The sequence below is a fragment of the Pan paniscus genome, chromosome 16 (assembly GCF_029289425.2).
Source record: "Pan paniscus chromosome 16, NHGRI_mPanPan1-v2.0_pri, whole genome shotgun sequence".
NCBI classification, from domain to species: Eukaryota; Metazoa; Chordata; class Mammalia; order Primates; family Hominidae; genus Pan; species Pan paniscus.
In genome coordinates, this window is record NC_073265.2 from 31,451,634 (window position 1) to 31,466,829 (window position 15,196).

Sequence of the window (15,196 nt, forward strand, 5' to 3'; positions counted from 1 at the left end):
CAAACATCTGGAAAACTTCAAGCCCCTGGCAGGCTGAGAACTTCTTACTGCTTTGACCCTCTAAAATGAAGTCTTCGTGGGAATCAAAATGGGCCAAAGCTGAGCACAACTAAAAAGGAAAGCTCATCCTCCCACTCTGCACAGAGAGCAAAAGCAAGGGGAACTCCCCTAAATGACTGGATCACTGGGATCACCCAAGTAGCCCCACAGACATCGATGTCTATAGCCGGTGGTCATCTCTCTGCCTTCTCTCATCCCAAGCCCCTCTCGTGTAGCATCCAACCGAAGCCCCCACGGATGGACGCCTGTCCACTTCCCCGGCCTCAGAAAAGATCCGGACCGCTCCTGTGCTGACTCCGCCTCGGCCCCGCGGCCCCTCGGCTCACCCCAGGCAGCCAGACAGTCGATTTGCAGAGGCAGCTTTTCTAGGATCGGCACTGGCTCGAAAGCGTCGTGCATGGCGGCAAGCGGAGAGTTGCCACCGCCGTCTCGCCCAGAGTGTTCCGGGCCAAGCTGGGGTCCGGAACGAGGCTGGGCTAAGGGTAGACCGGGATCCGGCCAGGAGCCCCCCGGCTACAGGTCCTTCAACAACACAGCCATCGTCAACCCCGGACTTCCTGCTAGTTAGGCCCGCCTTTTCCGCAGCCGAAGTCCCGCCCCTTCCTCCCGGTGCGCTCTCAAGGAATTGCTTTGTTGCTGAGTTGCCATCGTCACTCTGGACCCATAGCTACTCCATCCCGAGTAGCCATAGGCTTACCGTAGAAGGAACAAACTCTTAATCTTAGAACTGTTTTAGGCAGTGGGCGTGATGGTTAAAAACTCGGCCTTTGGCGTCAGACCTCAGACGGAGATCTACCAATTAGGAAATTAGCTGTGATTTAGAAAATTTAGTATTTCGATGCCATACTTTGCTAATCTGCAAAATTTTTGTAAATACCTGTGACCTAGTGTCGTGAGTGCTTAGCAACACCTGACACACACTAAGCTCTCAATAAGTGGTAGCTTTAGTATTACCATTATATCCCAATTAGTACAAGCACCTTACCTTAATGCTTTCATGGTTGTTCTAGGCCAGTGGTTCTGAAAGTGGTTCTAGACCAGCAACAGCAGCAGTAGCAGCAGCACCTGTGAACTTGTTAGAAATGCAAAGTTTCAGGCCCATTCCAGTTCTACTGAATCTGAAACTCGAAGGGAACAGCAACCTATGTTTTAATAAACCCCAAGGTGAGTCCATGCACTTAAAAGCTTGAGAACCACCATTTTAGGCTAGGGTTGTTCAGCGATAGCACTACCGGCATTTAGTACAGGATAATTTCTTGTTGGGGGAGGGGGCATGTTCTGTACAATGTAAGATGTTTAACAGCATCCCTAACCTCCACCCACCACACCAGATGCCAGTTATCTTCCCCACAGAGGTATAAAAATGTCTCTTTGCTGTATGTCCTCTGGGAGGCAAAATTACCCTGAGAACCACCATTTGAGGCCAAGGCTTTTCAAATTTAATGTGCATACAAATCACCTAGAGACATTGTTAAAATGCCTCTTTTGATTCAGTAGGACCAGAGTAAGACCCTCAGTTGAGCACCAAAAATCTCCCAGATGTTGCTGGTCCCTGGATCACATTTTGAGTAGCAAGAGTTTAGGCAAGAGATGATTCACTAACTCTTGGAAGTCAGTGAAATAAGCCTCCTTTTAATTTGATGACCACATTCCTACCAATTCAACTTTCCAAAGCTGTGTCTTACATCCTAATATTCCTTTAGGAAGGTGTCATGGCTTTTCCTCCTATAGGACCTGGGACCTGTACTGTCTGCGGTTACCTTAGTATTCCCCTTGAAGACTTAAAAAACAACAAAGTTTGGGCTGCAAGAATGATCTATATCTGGTAATTTCCCCCTAGGAAAACATCATAGGTCAAAAAATTAAGCATTTGGGTTTAAAGCAAAAATGTAAAAGAAAAAGGGTAAGTCTGTGATATGAAGTCAAAAAAACTGGTCCTGGTCATTTTATTTTTACACAATATCAGTTTCTTCATATGTAAATTAGGAATACTTGTCCCATCTTTACTAAATGCTGTTCTGATAATCAAGTGAAAAAGTACATTCAAGTAGTCAAAAACATGAAAATTGCTAAACAAATCCTGTGTTATAGCTGATTTTCACCATAGAAGCTGATCACCTTCTTAAAAATTTAGAATTACCAGCTGTTGTGCTGGAAGGTCTAGTACCTTTTCGTTCAGGCCCAAAACCCTAAGGTTTATATTGTTTTACAGATTACTGCAAAGCTATCAATTTCTTCTGAACCTAAGAAATGACACACTATATCTATTCCCAGTAATACAGAAAGCTGTAAGTAGAATTATCAGGGCCCAGGCTATAGAATTTGAACTATACACTCCTGCTTAACACAATGGGGTTTTTTTTTTCCTAGTCTCAAGTCAACATCAAAGCAGCCTAAAAAAATAATTTGACCAACTATCCTGCTGCATTACAACTATTATTCATCTGCTAAGTTTTAATATGCAATAGCAGCATGCAACAATACCACCAGCTTTTGGCTAATGACTTAGCATGAGAATATAGTCAGTTCTTCAGATTGCTGTTCCTCAGAGATACTTCCTAGGAAACTTTTTTTAAAATCACCATAGCAAAGAGTTGTAGAGAAACTACCTAAGGGTTAACACTTTCACTGCAGTATGAGTTAGTGAAGATTGTGGTCATGTGGTCATTGGTTTTAACAGAAAATAAGACAATCTAGAATAAAAGCCATAGAAAGAAATTTTTCATGAGTTTGACAGAAAGAGTCTTTAGAAAAAGTTTGAAAAAAATGAGAAAAATACATTAATTTTGTTAAATTTTTTTATATTAAAAAGTGGCATGAACTTTTTATGTAGAACAAAAATCTTGGGAAGGCAAAATTGGATAAAACCATTAAAACAGAAATAGAGTGCTTCAAATGAATCCCATCACCTTGTGATGTCCCTTATTAACAGTCTCTAAACCAATACCAGATACCAGAACAGTCCATCCTAAAGAACGAGCAGCAGTCCAGGGCCTCCACGCTACTTCATGCAATAACTGTTTAAATTAAGCCAGCAGGACCTGTTTCCTTTGTATAAGCTACAACTTCTGAAGCATTACAGTTCCTCTAGCACGGTGCTCAATCACAGCACTTGGAGCACCTCTCTGCATAAAGGCAAACAAAACATTGCCTAAGGACCCTGCAATGCCACCCTTGGAGGCTTACAAAACAGTAGTTAAAAGTTTTGGAGTGTGCACCACATTGCCAGCAATGGGATGTGTCACAATAGCAGATGTCAAAAGAGTTAAGCTAATATTTCTCTTTAAAGTACATCTGAAATAGAAAAATCTTTAATATACACCATTTGTAAACAAAATTGCACTTGATTTTGCTTTTTTAAATGATCTGAATCATACTGTAACAGTTTCTCTTTTTTTTTTTTTTTCTTTTGATCATTGATAGAACTATGGCTCCTTAACTCAGAAGGGCCCTTTTTTCTCAAAACAACCTCTGCAAGATGTAACCTTGACTTCCCAGGAAAATGAAAGGTAGTTAACAATTTCCCCCATCACCTATGTAACTCCCTAAATAAATAAAAATTACAGGCAGTTGCTCCTGGAGATTACATATTATGGTGTTGATGACAATCTTTTAGAAGACGTTAAACTTTTTAGTTTGTCAGATTTAAAAAATGAAACATTACAGAAAGTTCAGGAACAACACACTTAAGTTGCATGAACATCCATGTCAGAGTCTGGGAGGAAAGGGGGCAGCAGTGTTGTAAATAAGAAGCTCGTAGATTTTTCTCATCTTATGAACTTGTTTTCAGTAAGATGTTCTCTTTGTTCTGACACCTCTCGCCAACTCCAATGCCCAAAGATCAAGGAACAGATCAGGATGTCATTGCTTCCTTTAATCCCATGGAGCCGTACAGAAAACTGACACAGATGCTGATCTCTTCCCTGATGGTAGCCATCTTTAACTGCAAATCTTCCCATTCCTTACTCCATTTTGGACCTTTCAAAGTGTGTGATCATTCGTTCCTAGGGAAAAAAAAAAGGTTGAAGTATATTAGGTTAAAATGATCTATATTCCAAATATCTTCTATACAGACTATCCAAGCAAACATCTTCCACGAGTACTTTATGTTAATTAAATGTTTAGAGAAATGGTTCCTAAACATTTATGAAGATTTTGAACATACAGATGTCCAGACCTCACCCAAGAACAACTAAATCAAAAGCTCTAGGCTTCTGGACAGAAAATCAGCACTCAGAAGGAAATGTATAGAGTCAGTTAAGATGACTAAACAAATATTTACATAAGATTAGGCTTTAATAAAAATGTGTAGCTCCTCTAATTCAGGAATTTAACTTGAAGACCCAGTGAAGGATGAGGGCAAAGACGTGCACCTAGTTAGCACTTTGCACTTTAGAATGGTTAGGAGGGTTGATTTGTTATGTGTTTTTTACTACACTTTTTAAAAATCATGCAAAAAATAAAATTACATTTAATTTAATATAGTATTTACAGTATCCCATTTCAATTAAAATAATTAATGTACTACCCTTAAATTTCCCTTCTTAGGCAATTTTATACCTTAGAGTTAATTTTCATTTTTCTTTTGCTTCATTTGCCAAGTACCTCTCACTATTGTATCACAAACTGACAGAACTACAAATCCTTTTTGAACATAATCAATCACATCAGATAATCTATAGATGTTTCCCTTTTTCTTAAAAATATCCTTTCCGATGCTCTCTGTTCTCCACTCCATCCAAGCCTGGTGCCCAGCTGCCAACCTGAGAATTTCTTACATCATACTGGGCATTTTTCTTGTCTCTGTGTTGGACCCTTTATTTCCTAGATCCCAAGTCTTTTTCCTAGCTTCCTCATTTTTGTGGAGAACATTTTCCACTACTTTCTTCAGAAACTGCATATAGAACATCAATTATTTTACTTCTTGTGTGACTAGAAACATCTTTATTTTACCCTCATAATGATAGTTTAGTTGAGTACAGAATTCTAGGTTGAAAATGATTTTCCTCAGAATTCAAAGGCTTTGTTCTGGCTTCCAAAGATGTTGTTGAAGAGCCTTATGCCATTTTGATTCCTGGTCCATCATGTAAATTGTTTCTCCTGTAATTCATTTAAGGTCTTTTTCAGTTTTAAGGGAAAAAAAGGCCTTGGAGAAAGTGATGTCAGCAAGATGACAGAACAGGAAGCCCTGGACCCTCCTTCCCTCTACAGACACACTGATTCAATAATACATGGAAAAATTCCCTTTGTGGGAAATCCAGAAACCAGTTGAGGGTCTTCTGCACTATAGGAAAGCATGAAACCAGCTGAATCAAAGTCGGCAGAAAAACCTGAGGCACCCTCTTGCCATAATTCTTCCCTTCCCATGGACCCAGCACAGTACCACATGATAGAGAGAAAACCCTCAGCTCCCAGCTTCCTTTTGCAGAGGGAAGGAAATGACTGGAATGTACATCCAACATTCTGACTTTTCTGGAACCTGCACGAGAGACTGTTTTCTGTCTTGCCTGAGTCCGAGAGCTAAAAACAAAGGGCCCAGGTTGGAAGTTGCTGAAATCAAAGTGGAAGTTTGGACTAGCAAGCATGAGCTCACTACAGCCGCTCCCCCAGCTCAGTGCAGAGTAAGCAGGTAGAATCCCCAACATCCCCAAATCCTAGCTTTTCCCTAGGGAGGAGAGATGGACTGTGAAAATGTTCCAACTTTGTAAGAGGTTACCTGAGGGAATGGTTTCTGTAGGGAATGGTTTGAAGCACAGATGGGACCAGTATATTTTAGGTGCCTGGGGCCAGTATGAACAAAAAAAGAGCTGGGCTATGCCACTGGCTCCAGGAGACCCATGATACAGCAGATAAACACACAAGGGAGCAAGAGATTATAAATTCCCGGGGAGGGAAAAACCCAGCAAATCCCTCTGACTGGGAATACATATGCAGAAGTCCAGAAAAGACATAATACAGAGTGGGTTAGAGAGGCTATCAGAATGATTGATGAGGGTGTTCTCCTGTACAATGCCAGTCCATGAACACTGGAAAGGTAACTGTTTTTTTTCTAATGCACTGAAACCAACACAAAGAATTAAGGAAAATGGAGAATCAGCGAAACATGGCCCAAACAAAGGAAGAAGATAAATCTCTGGAAACCAACCCCAGTGAAACAGAGGTATAGGAATTATTTGAAAGAGAATGCAAAACAACTATCATGAAGATGTTCAACGAACTCAGGAGAACAATGCATGAACAAAGTAAGAATTTCAATAAAAATATACAAAACATTTTTAAAAATATGCCAAGAAACTGGATAACCTAGAACAAAATATATAATTCCTAGAAGTATACAATCTACCAAGACTGAATCATCAAGGAATAGAAAATCCGGGGCGGGGGGGGGGGGGGGACGGACACACACAACCTGGTAAGACCTACAACAAGAAGATTCCATCAGTAATCAAAAACATCCCAACAAAAAAACAGCCCAGGACCAGATGGCTTCTTTAGTTGAGTCCTACCAGGTACTTAAAGACAAAGTAACACTAATCCTTCTTAAACTCTTTCAAAAAAATTAAAGACGAAAACATTTATTTGGAAGGAACTTCCAAACTTATTCTATGAGGCCAGCATTACCCTAATGCCAAAGCCAAAGACATGACAAGAAGAGAAACGACAGGCCAATATCCCTGATGAGCAGACGCAAAAATCTTCAATGAAACAATGGAAAACAGAATTTAACGGCACGTTGAAAGAATCATATACTATGACCAAGTGGAACAAAATAGAAAGCCCAGAAATAAAACTACACATATATGGTCAACTGATCTTCGAAAAGAGAGACAACACTACACAGTGGGGAAACTGACAGTTTCCTCAACAAATGGTGCTGGAAAAACTAGATATTCACATGAGAAAGAATGAAAGTAACTCATCTTCACTATACACAAAAATCAACTCAAAATAGATTAAAGACTTAGACAAGTCAAAATAGATTAAAGAATTAGACATAAGATTTGAAACCACAAAACTCCTAGAAGACAACCTAAGTTTCTTGAAATTGGTCTTGGCAGTGATTTCTTGTCTAAGACACCAAAAGCACAAAACAAGAGCAAAACAGACGAATGGGACTACATCAAACTAAAAAGCTTCTGCACAGCAAGGGAAGCACACAACAGAATGAAAGGCAACCTACAGAATTGGAGAAAATATTTGCATACTACATACAGTCACGTATACTTCATGATAGGGATACATTCTGAGAACTGCGTCATTAGGCAATTTCATAGCTGTGTGAACTTCACAGAATATACTTACACAAATCTAGATGTTATATAGCCTACTACATACCTCGGCTATATGTATAAGCCTATTGCTCTAGGCTAAAAACCTGTACAGCATGTTACTGTACTGAATACCAAAGGCAACTGGAATACAATGGTAAGTATTTGGGTATCTAAAGTTATCTAAACATTGAAAAGGTACAGTAAAAATTCAGTATTGGCCAGGTGCGGTGGCTCACGCCTGTAATCCCAGCATTTTGGGAGGCTGAGGTGGGCGGATCATGAGGTCAGGAGACCGAGACCATCCTGGCTAACACGGTGAAACCCCGTCTCTACTAAAAAAATGCAAAAAATTTGCCGGGCGTGGTGGTGGGCGCCTGTAGTCCCAGCTACTTGGGAGGCTGAGGCAGGAGAATGGCGTGAACCCGGAGGTTCTTATGGGACCACTGTCATATATGTGGTCCGTTGCTGACTGAAATGTGGCATAGGACTGTATCTGATAAGGGTTAATATCCAAAATATATAAGAAACCCCTACAATTCAACAGCAAAAAATCAACTAACTTGATTAAAAACTGGGCCAGGGACTGGAAGAGACATTTCTCAAAAGAGGGCTTCCAAATGGCTGACAGGTATATAAAAAAAATGCTCATCATCACTAATCATCAGAGAAATACAAACCAAAACCACAAGGTGTCACATCACACCTGTTAGGATGGCCATTATCAAAAAACAAAAAATAACAAATGTGGGCAAAGAAAGAAATTGGAACCCCTGTGCATTGCTGGTGGAAATGTAAAATGGTGCAATCACTATGGAAAACAGTATGAAAGCTCCTCAAAAAAATTAAAAAATAACTACCATATAATCCAGTAATCCCACTTCTGCATATATACCTAAAAGAAATGAAGCAGGATCTCAAAGAGAAATGTGCACTCCCATGTTCACTGCAACATTATTCACAACAGCCAAGGTATGGAAATAACCCGTGTCCACTGACAGATAAATGGATGAAGATAACATGTTACATATATACAATGGAACACTTGTCAACCTTAAAAAGGAAGGAAATTCTGACATGTGCTACAACTTAGATAAATCTTGAAGACATTATGCTAAGTGAAATAAGCAAGCCACAGGAGGACAAATGCTGCATGATTCCACTTATATGAGTTATCTAAAATAGAACTCAAAGGCAGAAATAGAATGGTGGATGCCAGGCGCTGAGGGAGGGGGAAAGCAAGAGTTGCTATTCAACAGGTATAAAATTTCATTTAAATGAGATGAAAATGTTCTAGAGATCTGATGTACAACATTGTGCTTATACGTAACAATACTGTAACATACACTAAAGGAGTTAAGAGAGTAGATCTCATTGTTATGTTTTCTTACCACAAAAAAGCCTTATGTATACCTGGAAAATCTTGCACAGTGTTTTCACAGAGGAAAATATGAACAGATGGCTGAACTCAGTGCCACCAAATTACTATAGCAAACTTGCATTCCCATGAAGGGCACAATCAGGTTTCAATTAATCAGCCTTCTCTGCTTATAGCAGCTCATGGAGAGCTGAAGTACAAGGGAAGCCTTAAAGGCAAATAATTAGCAGAGGAAGACCTCAAGAGGGAGATGTGGGAACAGCAGAATATACCACAGAAAGCAAAGTGCTATGTAGATAGGTTCAAATCTGAATGGTAGAGTTCTCAATTATTTCAACACATAGAACAGCTAAGGAATTTGATTCTGTACATGCTGTGTCAAAGATCATGTCAGTGGGAAATGAACAAAACATTTTTAGCAGCCAATTCAACACAATGAATCAGAATCAGACAAAATGCTTCCAAAAGGCTTCCTGAAAAAAAACAAAACAAAAACAAACAAACAAAAACTCTAAAATGACCTAATATTCAGAACGTATCCAGAACTAGTTTCCGTGAACTCAGGCCACAATTCTTTTTCTTTTCTTTTTTTTTTTTTTTTGAGATGGGGTCTCACTCTTTTGCCCAGGCTGGAGTGGCGTGATCTCAGCTCACTGCAACCTCTGCCTCCAGGGCTCAAGTGATCCTCCCACTTCACCTCCCAAGTAGCTGAGACTACAGGTGTATGCCACCATCTCCAGCTAATTTTTGTATGTTTTGTAGAGATGGGGTTTCACCACGTTGCCCAGGCTGGTCTCAAGCTCCTGACCTCAACTGATCCTCCTGCCTAGGCCTCCCAAAGTGCTGGGATTACAGGCATGAGCCACTATACCTGGCCCACAATCCTAACATAAGACTTCATGTGAAGCCTTCTAGATTAACTGTATGGAGGCAAACTAAAAGATTAAAAACATAAATATTAGAGGTACTAATTATAATCCTTACTATCTGAAGAAGGTAGTGACAAAAATATTATTAAATAGTAGGTAACAATTTAGATTTTGTTTTGGTCTACTATATTCCTTTCTCAATATTTTTCCTTATTATTTTTGCCAATATTAGATTAGAGTTAAATTTGCATTTCTTACAGACAAAAGAACTAGATGGTGGAGAGTACTGTATTTACTACCCAATTTAAACAAAAACATTCTGAAGTCTGACCATATAACTTTGAAAGGTGAAACATGTATAGACAGATGCAAAGAAAGGAAGATTCTTGAATGTTTGAACTCTATTAGTATTTCTATTCTTATCCTTTTCAACTATATAAACTATAGTTTTCAGGCCACTACTGAGTCAAATAAAGAGAATCTCCATGAACAGACGATTCATGACTTTCTATTTAGTCACCATATACATAATTTATGCACGTGAATTGAGTACCAACCTCATCTGAATCCAGAAGGGCTGGAAGTGCTCTGCAAAGAGAGAGAAATACTAAATTGAACAATGTAAAATAAAGCCATAAATGGTTCATAAAAGACAATGGAATAATGCAATTAAAAGCTTTATAATTATCTAAGATTTGCATTTTATTAATGGCCCTTTTAGGAAAAATAAACAGCAAATTCAATAAGCAACAGTTACAGAAATTGTATAAAAAAAAAACACGTATTTTGCAATGCAACAGGACCAATGTTTCATTAAAATTATAGCCCTGGAAAGGAACTAAAAATTTCAAAAGGAGTATCCCATTCATTTTAAGATCTACTACATAGCTAAATCTTTCTAAGCAGAAATGTCATCTGAATGAATAAACCCAATTAATTTTGTTTGCGGATTATTCCTATTCTTTTAATTATTTTTCAGTATCTTGTATTTTCATGAATATAACTTGCTCATTTAAAATAATAACAAAGTAGTACTAACTTTGAAATAGGATTCTTGTGGTAATCATTCAAAAACTTACACATCTGTCACAGAAGAAGGAACATTCTCTTCTACCCACTTCAGATCATCTTCCTGCTGGGAACATACAAATACCACTCATTACTAAAATGCACCACATAATACATCTCAAGTAAGGACATGAAGGTCTTAAAACTTGTCTTTCATAATTCTGTAGTCATACATTCACAAATGGGACTGCTGACAGAAAAGTCAAATATTTTAATTTTTAAAAACATTTTTAAAAATCCCTTTGACCAACATCTCCCCAGTTCTCCCATGGCCCCTGGTAACCAGCACTCAACCCTCTGCTTCTAGGAATTCAACTTTTTTAGATTCGACGTAAGTGAGATCATGTGGTATTTGTCTTTCTGTGCCTGGCTTATTTTGCTTAACATAGTATCTTCCAGGCTTCTTCACGCTGTTGCGAATGACAAGATTTCCTTCTCTTCTGAATCTAAATAGTATTCCATTGTATATCAAAATACACATTTTCCTTATCCATTCATCTACTGATGGACATGCAGGTTGATTCTGTATCTTGGCTACTGTGATTAATGCTGCAATGAACATGACAGTGCAAGTATCTCTTTAACATACTGATTTCATTTCCTTTAGGTATATACCCAGTGACATGAATCCTGGATCATAAAGTAGTTCTATTTTTAATTTTGAGGAAGCTCCATACTATTTTCCATAATGGCTATACTAACTCACATTCCTATCAACAGTGTACAAGGGTTCCCTTTTTTCCATGTCCTTGCCAACACTTGTTATTTCTTCATTTTGATAAATGCCATTCAAACAGGTGTGAGGTGTTATCTCACTGTGGTTTTCATTTGCATTTCCCTGAGGATTAGTAATGATAAAAATTTTTTCATATACTTGTTGGCCATTTGTAGGTGTTATGTTAAGAAATGTATATTCAGGTCCATTGCCCATTTTTAAACTGGGCTATTCGTTTTCTTGCTACTGAGTTCCTTATATAAATTGGGTATTAACCCCTTAACAGATGCAATGTTTGCAAATGTTTTCTCCCACTCTGTAGGTTGTCTTTTCACTTCGTTAATTGTTTCCTTTGCTGGGCAGAAGCTTTATAGTTTGATGTACTCTCACTTCTCTATTTTTGCTTTGTTCCCTGTGCTTTTGGGGTCATATACAAAAAAAAATCATTGCCAAGACCAATGTCACAGAATTTTCCTCCTGTTTTCTTCTAGTAGTTCTACTAAGGGTTGGAAGATGGGACAAAGAACAAAGACAAATGGAAAAGTCATACTTACTGCTTTGTTAACTTTACTATTTCCATTGGGTTCTTGTTTGGTACTTCTCATTTTCATTCCTTCTGTAGAAGAAAATAAATATACACTGTTTAACTTTGTGAACAGACCAACAATGTTGGCAAAACGGATTCAGAACTTTTTCTTTTTTTAAATTTAAAGCCCCAAAGTTACTTATCATAGTTTTATTTTAAGCTTCCTAATACTTGTGAAGTATACAACAGATGCTTCTCCATCTTTATATGTAAGCTGGGAAGTTCAAAGCAAAATTTTTAGCTCACTTCTAGCAAGTAAAATGGATACTTAATGTGCAATTACTTACTGAATTTACCATGCCTTCATCTTAAGATTCACACCCTTATTTTCTTAACCCTAACTTCATCCCATACCAAATATAGGAACAACACAGTTATAAAATAATAAACAATGTACTTACAGAAAAATAATATTTAAAGTACTAATAAGAGGTGAATTTTATTATTACCAAAGCTTTCTTTCAGCATAGGCTCCTTTTGTTCATCCTCCTCCTCTTCCTCAGACAATGGTGAAAAGGCAAACCTAACAGAACCAAAGTGAACAGAAGGAAAAAATTAGAAAACTTCAAAAACTGCTATACCAGTTGCATTTTACAAAACTAATTATTGAAACTGCAATTATAGTAATTCATTAAATCAGTTTAATAATAATATTTCTTCCCCTTCAGAAAGCTCTTTATTGCCTATATTACCAAGGGAGAAGCAGGACAGTATCATATTTATGAGTGCAGGCTCAGCTGAATACTACCTGTGACATCAGACTAGTTACTTAATCTCTCTGTACCCAGTTTCCTCAACTGTAAATAAGGGGACAATAGAACATTACTCATAGGGGTGTTTTGTAAAAGTAAGTCATTACAAATAAAGTGCTTAGAACAATACCTGTCACATTCAGTAGACAGTCAACAAATGTTCATTCATAAGGATATGTATCAAATAGAGTTAAGTAAATTCTCATCTAATTTAAAATCGCAGCCTTCAAATTGGGAGTTAAGAGAAGGGAGGCCTATTCCAGGTAATTTAAAATTTCAGTTTACAAGTGGGAAGCTCAGAAGATGAAGGTCTGATCTGGTATATCTCAGATGCCTTTCCTTAACAACTTCCAAGAGATTCAGCAAAGCAGCTCCCAGACATGTAATTCCTAGAATGCTTTAGCTTTTATTTATTTGTTTTATTTTTTATTTATTTATTTATTTTTTGAGATGGAGTCTCGCTCTGTCGTCCAGGCTGGAGTGCAGTGGCATGATCTCACCTCACTGCAAGTTCCGCCTCCCGGGTTCACGCCATTCTCCTGCCTCAGCTTCCCGAATAGCTGGGACTACAGGCGCCCACCACCACGCCTGGCCAATTTTTTGCATTTTTTTATTAAAAATACAAAAATTAGCTGGGCGTGGAGGTGCACGCCTGTAATTCCAGCTACTTGGGAGGCTGAGACAGCCTCAGGTGATCCGCCTGCCTCAGCCGCCCGCCACGGCCTCCCAAAGTGCTGGGATTAAAGGTGTGAGCCACCGCGCCTGGCCGAAAACAACTTTGTCCATCAACTGATGAGAATCCCTTGACCCCGGGGAACAGAAGTTGCAGTGAGCCAAGATTGCACCACTGCACTCCAGCCTGGGCAACACAGCGAGACTCTGTCAAGAACAGAAAGGAGAGACAGAGAGAGAGAGAGAGAGAGACAGAGAAAGAGAGAAAGAGAGGAAAAGGCAACAGCATTCCTACATATTTGGAAAAGCTGTAAATATTTTTAAAAGTTGCATTCGTAAGAGTCACAAATTTAAATCAGAAGTTACAAAACATAATTCAAAGACTAAAAAATGGAGAGATGCCATACTCAAGGAATTATCAAAAATATATATATAATCTCCCTAATTTATTAATTCAATTAAGTCCCAATCAAAATCTTAATAGGTTTTCCTAGAATTAAGCAATCTAAAATTTTTATTAAAAAACAAAAGCTGGGTGTAGTGACATGTACCAGTAGTCTCAGCTACTGAGAAGGCTGAGGTAGGAGGATCCCTTGAGCCCAGAAGTTTGAGTCTAGCCTAGGCAACATAGCAAGACCCCATCTAAAATAAAAAAATTTTTTAAATAAAGGGCAAAAATTCAACACCAAAGGCTTTTTAAAAATTTTTTTGAGACAGGGTCTTGCTCTGTTGCCCAGGCTGCAGTGCAGTGGTATGACCACGGCTCACTGCAGCCTCGACATCCCAGGTTCAAGTGATCCTCCCACCTCAGCCTCCCAAGTAGCTGGGATTACAGGCATGCACTACCATGCCCAGCTAACCTAAAACAATTTTTTTTGTAGAAATGGGATCTTGCTATATTGCCAGGGGTGGTCTCAAACTCCTGGGCTCAAGCAATCCTCCCGGCCAGACCTCCCAAAGTGCTGGAATGACAGGTGTGAGCCATCAGGCCTGGCCAAATGTTTTTTTTTTTTTTTTTTGAGAAAGAGTTTCACTCGTTGTCCAGACTGGAGTGCAATGGCGCGATCTCAGCTCACAGCAACCTCCCCCTCCTGGGGTTCAAGCACTCCTGCCTCAGTCTCCCAAATAGCTGGGATTACAGGCATGTGCCATCATGCCCAACTAATTTGGTATTTTTAGTAGAGACAGGGTTTTTCTAGTTGGTCAGACTGGTCTCGAACTCCTGACCTCAGGTGATCTGTCCGCTTCAGCCTCCCAAAGTGCTGGGATTATAGGCATGAGCCATGGTGCCTGGCCCAAAGGCTATTTTTAAAAGAGCCAGGTAGTATGCAGCTGAGCCTGCACTTATAAATATGATTAGGGGTTCAGGCCCTCCAGATACCACAGTTTATCAGAAACCTAGGGTAATTCAGACAGTGTGCTACTGATGCAGGACCAGAACAGAAGAGAGTAGAGAGCCTAGAATCAAGTAATTCTTGGTGGATGAACATCTTGATTGTGATTTTTTTTTTTTTTGAGACAGAGTTTCGCTCTTGTTGCCCAGGCTGGAGTGCAATGGTGTGATCTCAGCTCGCTGCAACCTCCGCCTCCCGGGTTCAAGCAATTCTGCTGTCTCAGCCTCCCAAGTAGCTGGGATGACAGGCGCCTGCCACCACGCCTGGCTAATTTTTGTTATTTTTAGTAGAGATGAGGTTTCATCATGTTGGTCCAGCTGGTCTCGAACTCCTGACCTCAGGTTGTCCACCCGCCTCAGCCTCCCAAAGTGCTGGGATTACAGGCATGAGCCATAGCGCCCGGCCTGATTGTGAAATTTTAAAAAAGTCATTAG

The 15,196-nt window shown here is 39.3% G+C and overlaps 2 protein-coding genes across 6 annotated transcripts in view; both read right to left on the minus strand.

The window, feature by feature from the left end:
• Positions 1–658, minus strand: part of VPS39 (VPS39 subunit of HOPS complex) — a 49,712-nt gene extending 49,054 nt beyond the window's left edge. For 2 of the 4 annotated variants that reach the window (XM_003805610.5, XM_008973299.4), the window contains exon 1: positions 387–658. In XM_003805610.5, coding sequence (XP_003805658.1) covers positions 387–459 — 73 coding nt within the window. In that variant the 5' untranslated portion in view covers positions 460–658. The remainder of the gene's footprint in view (positions 1–386) is intronic. The other 2 variants (XM_063596567.1, XM_063596569.1) reach the window with 2 other exon arrangements.
• Positions 659–2,844: 2,186 nt separating this feature from the next.
• TMEM87A (transmembrane protein 87A) overlaps positions 2,845–15,196 on the minus strand; it is a 62,501-nt gene continuing 50,149 nt past the window's right edge. Inside the window, exons 16-20 of one of the 2 annotated variants that reach the window (XM_055098323.2) lie at positions 12,394–12,467; positions 11,913–11,974; positions 10,655–10,707; positions 10,133–10,163; positions 2,845–4,064 (exon numbers count right to left, since the gene is read on the minus strand). In XM_055098323.2, coding sequence (XP_054954298.1) covers positions 4,023–4,064; positions 10,133–10,163; positions 10,655–10,707; positions 11,913–11,974; positions 12,394–12,467 — 262 coding nt within the window. In that variant the 3' untranslated portion in view covers positions 2,845–4,022. Of the gene's footprint in view, positions 4,065–10,132; positions 10,164–10,654; positions 10,711–11,912; positions 11,975–12,393; positions 12,468–15,196 lie in introns of both variants that reach the window. The other variant, XM_055098322.2, reaches the window with a different exon arrangement.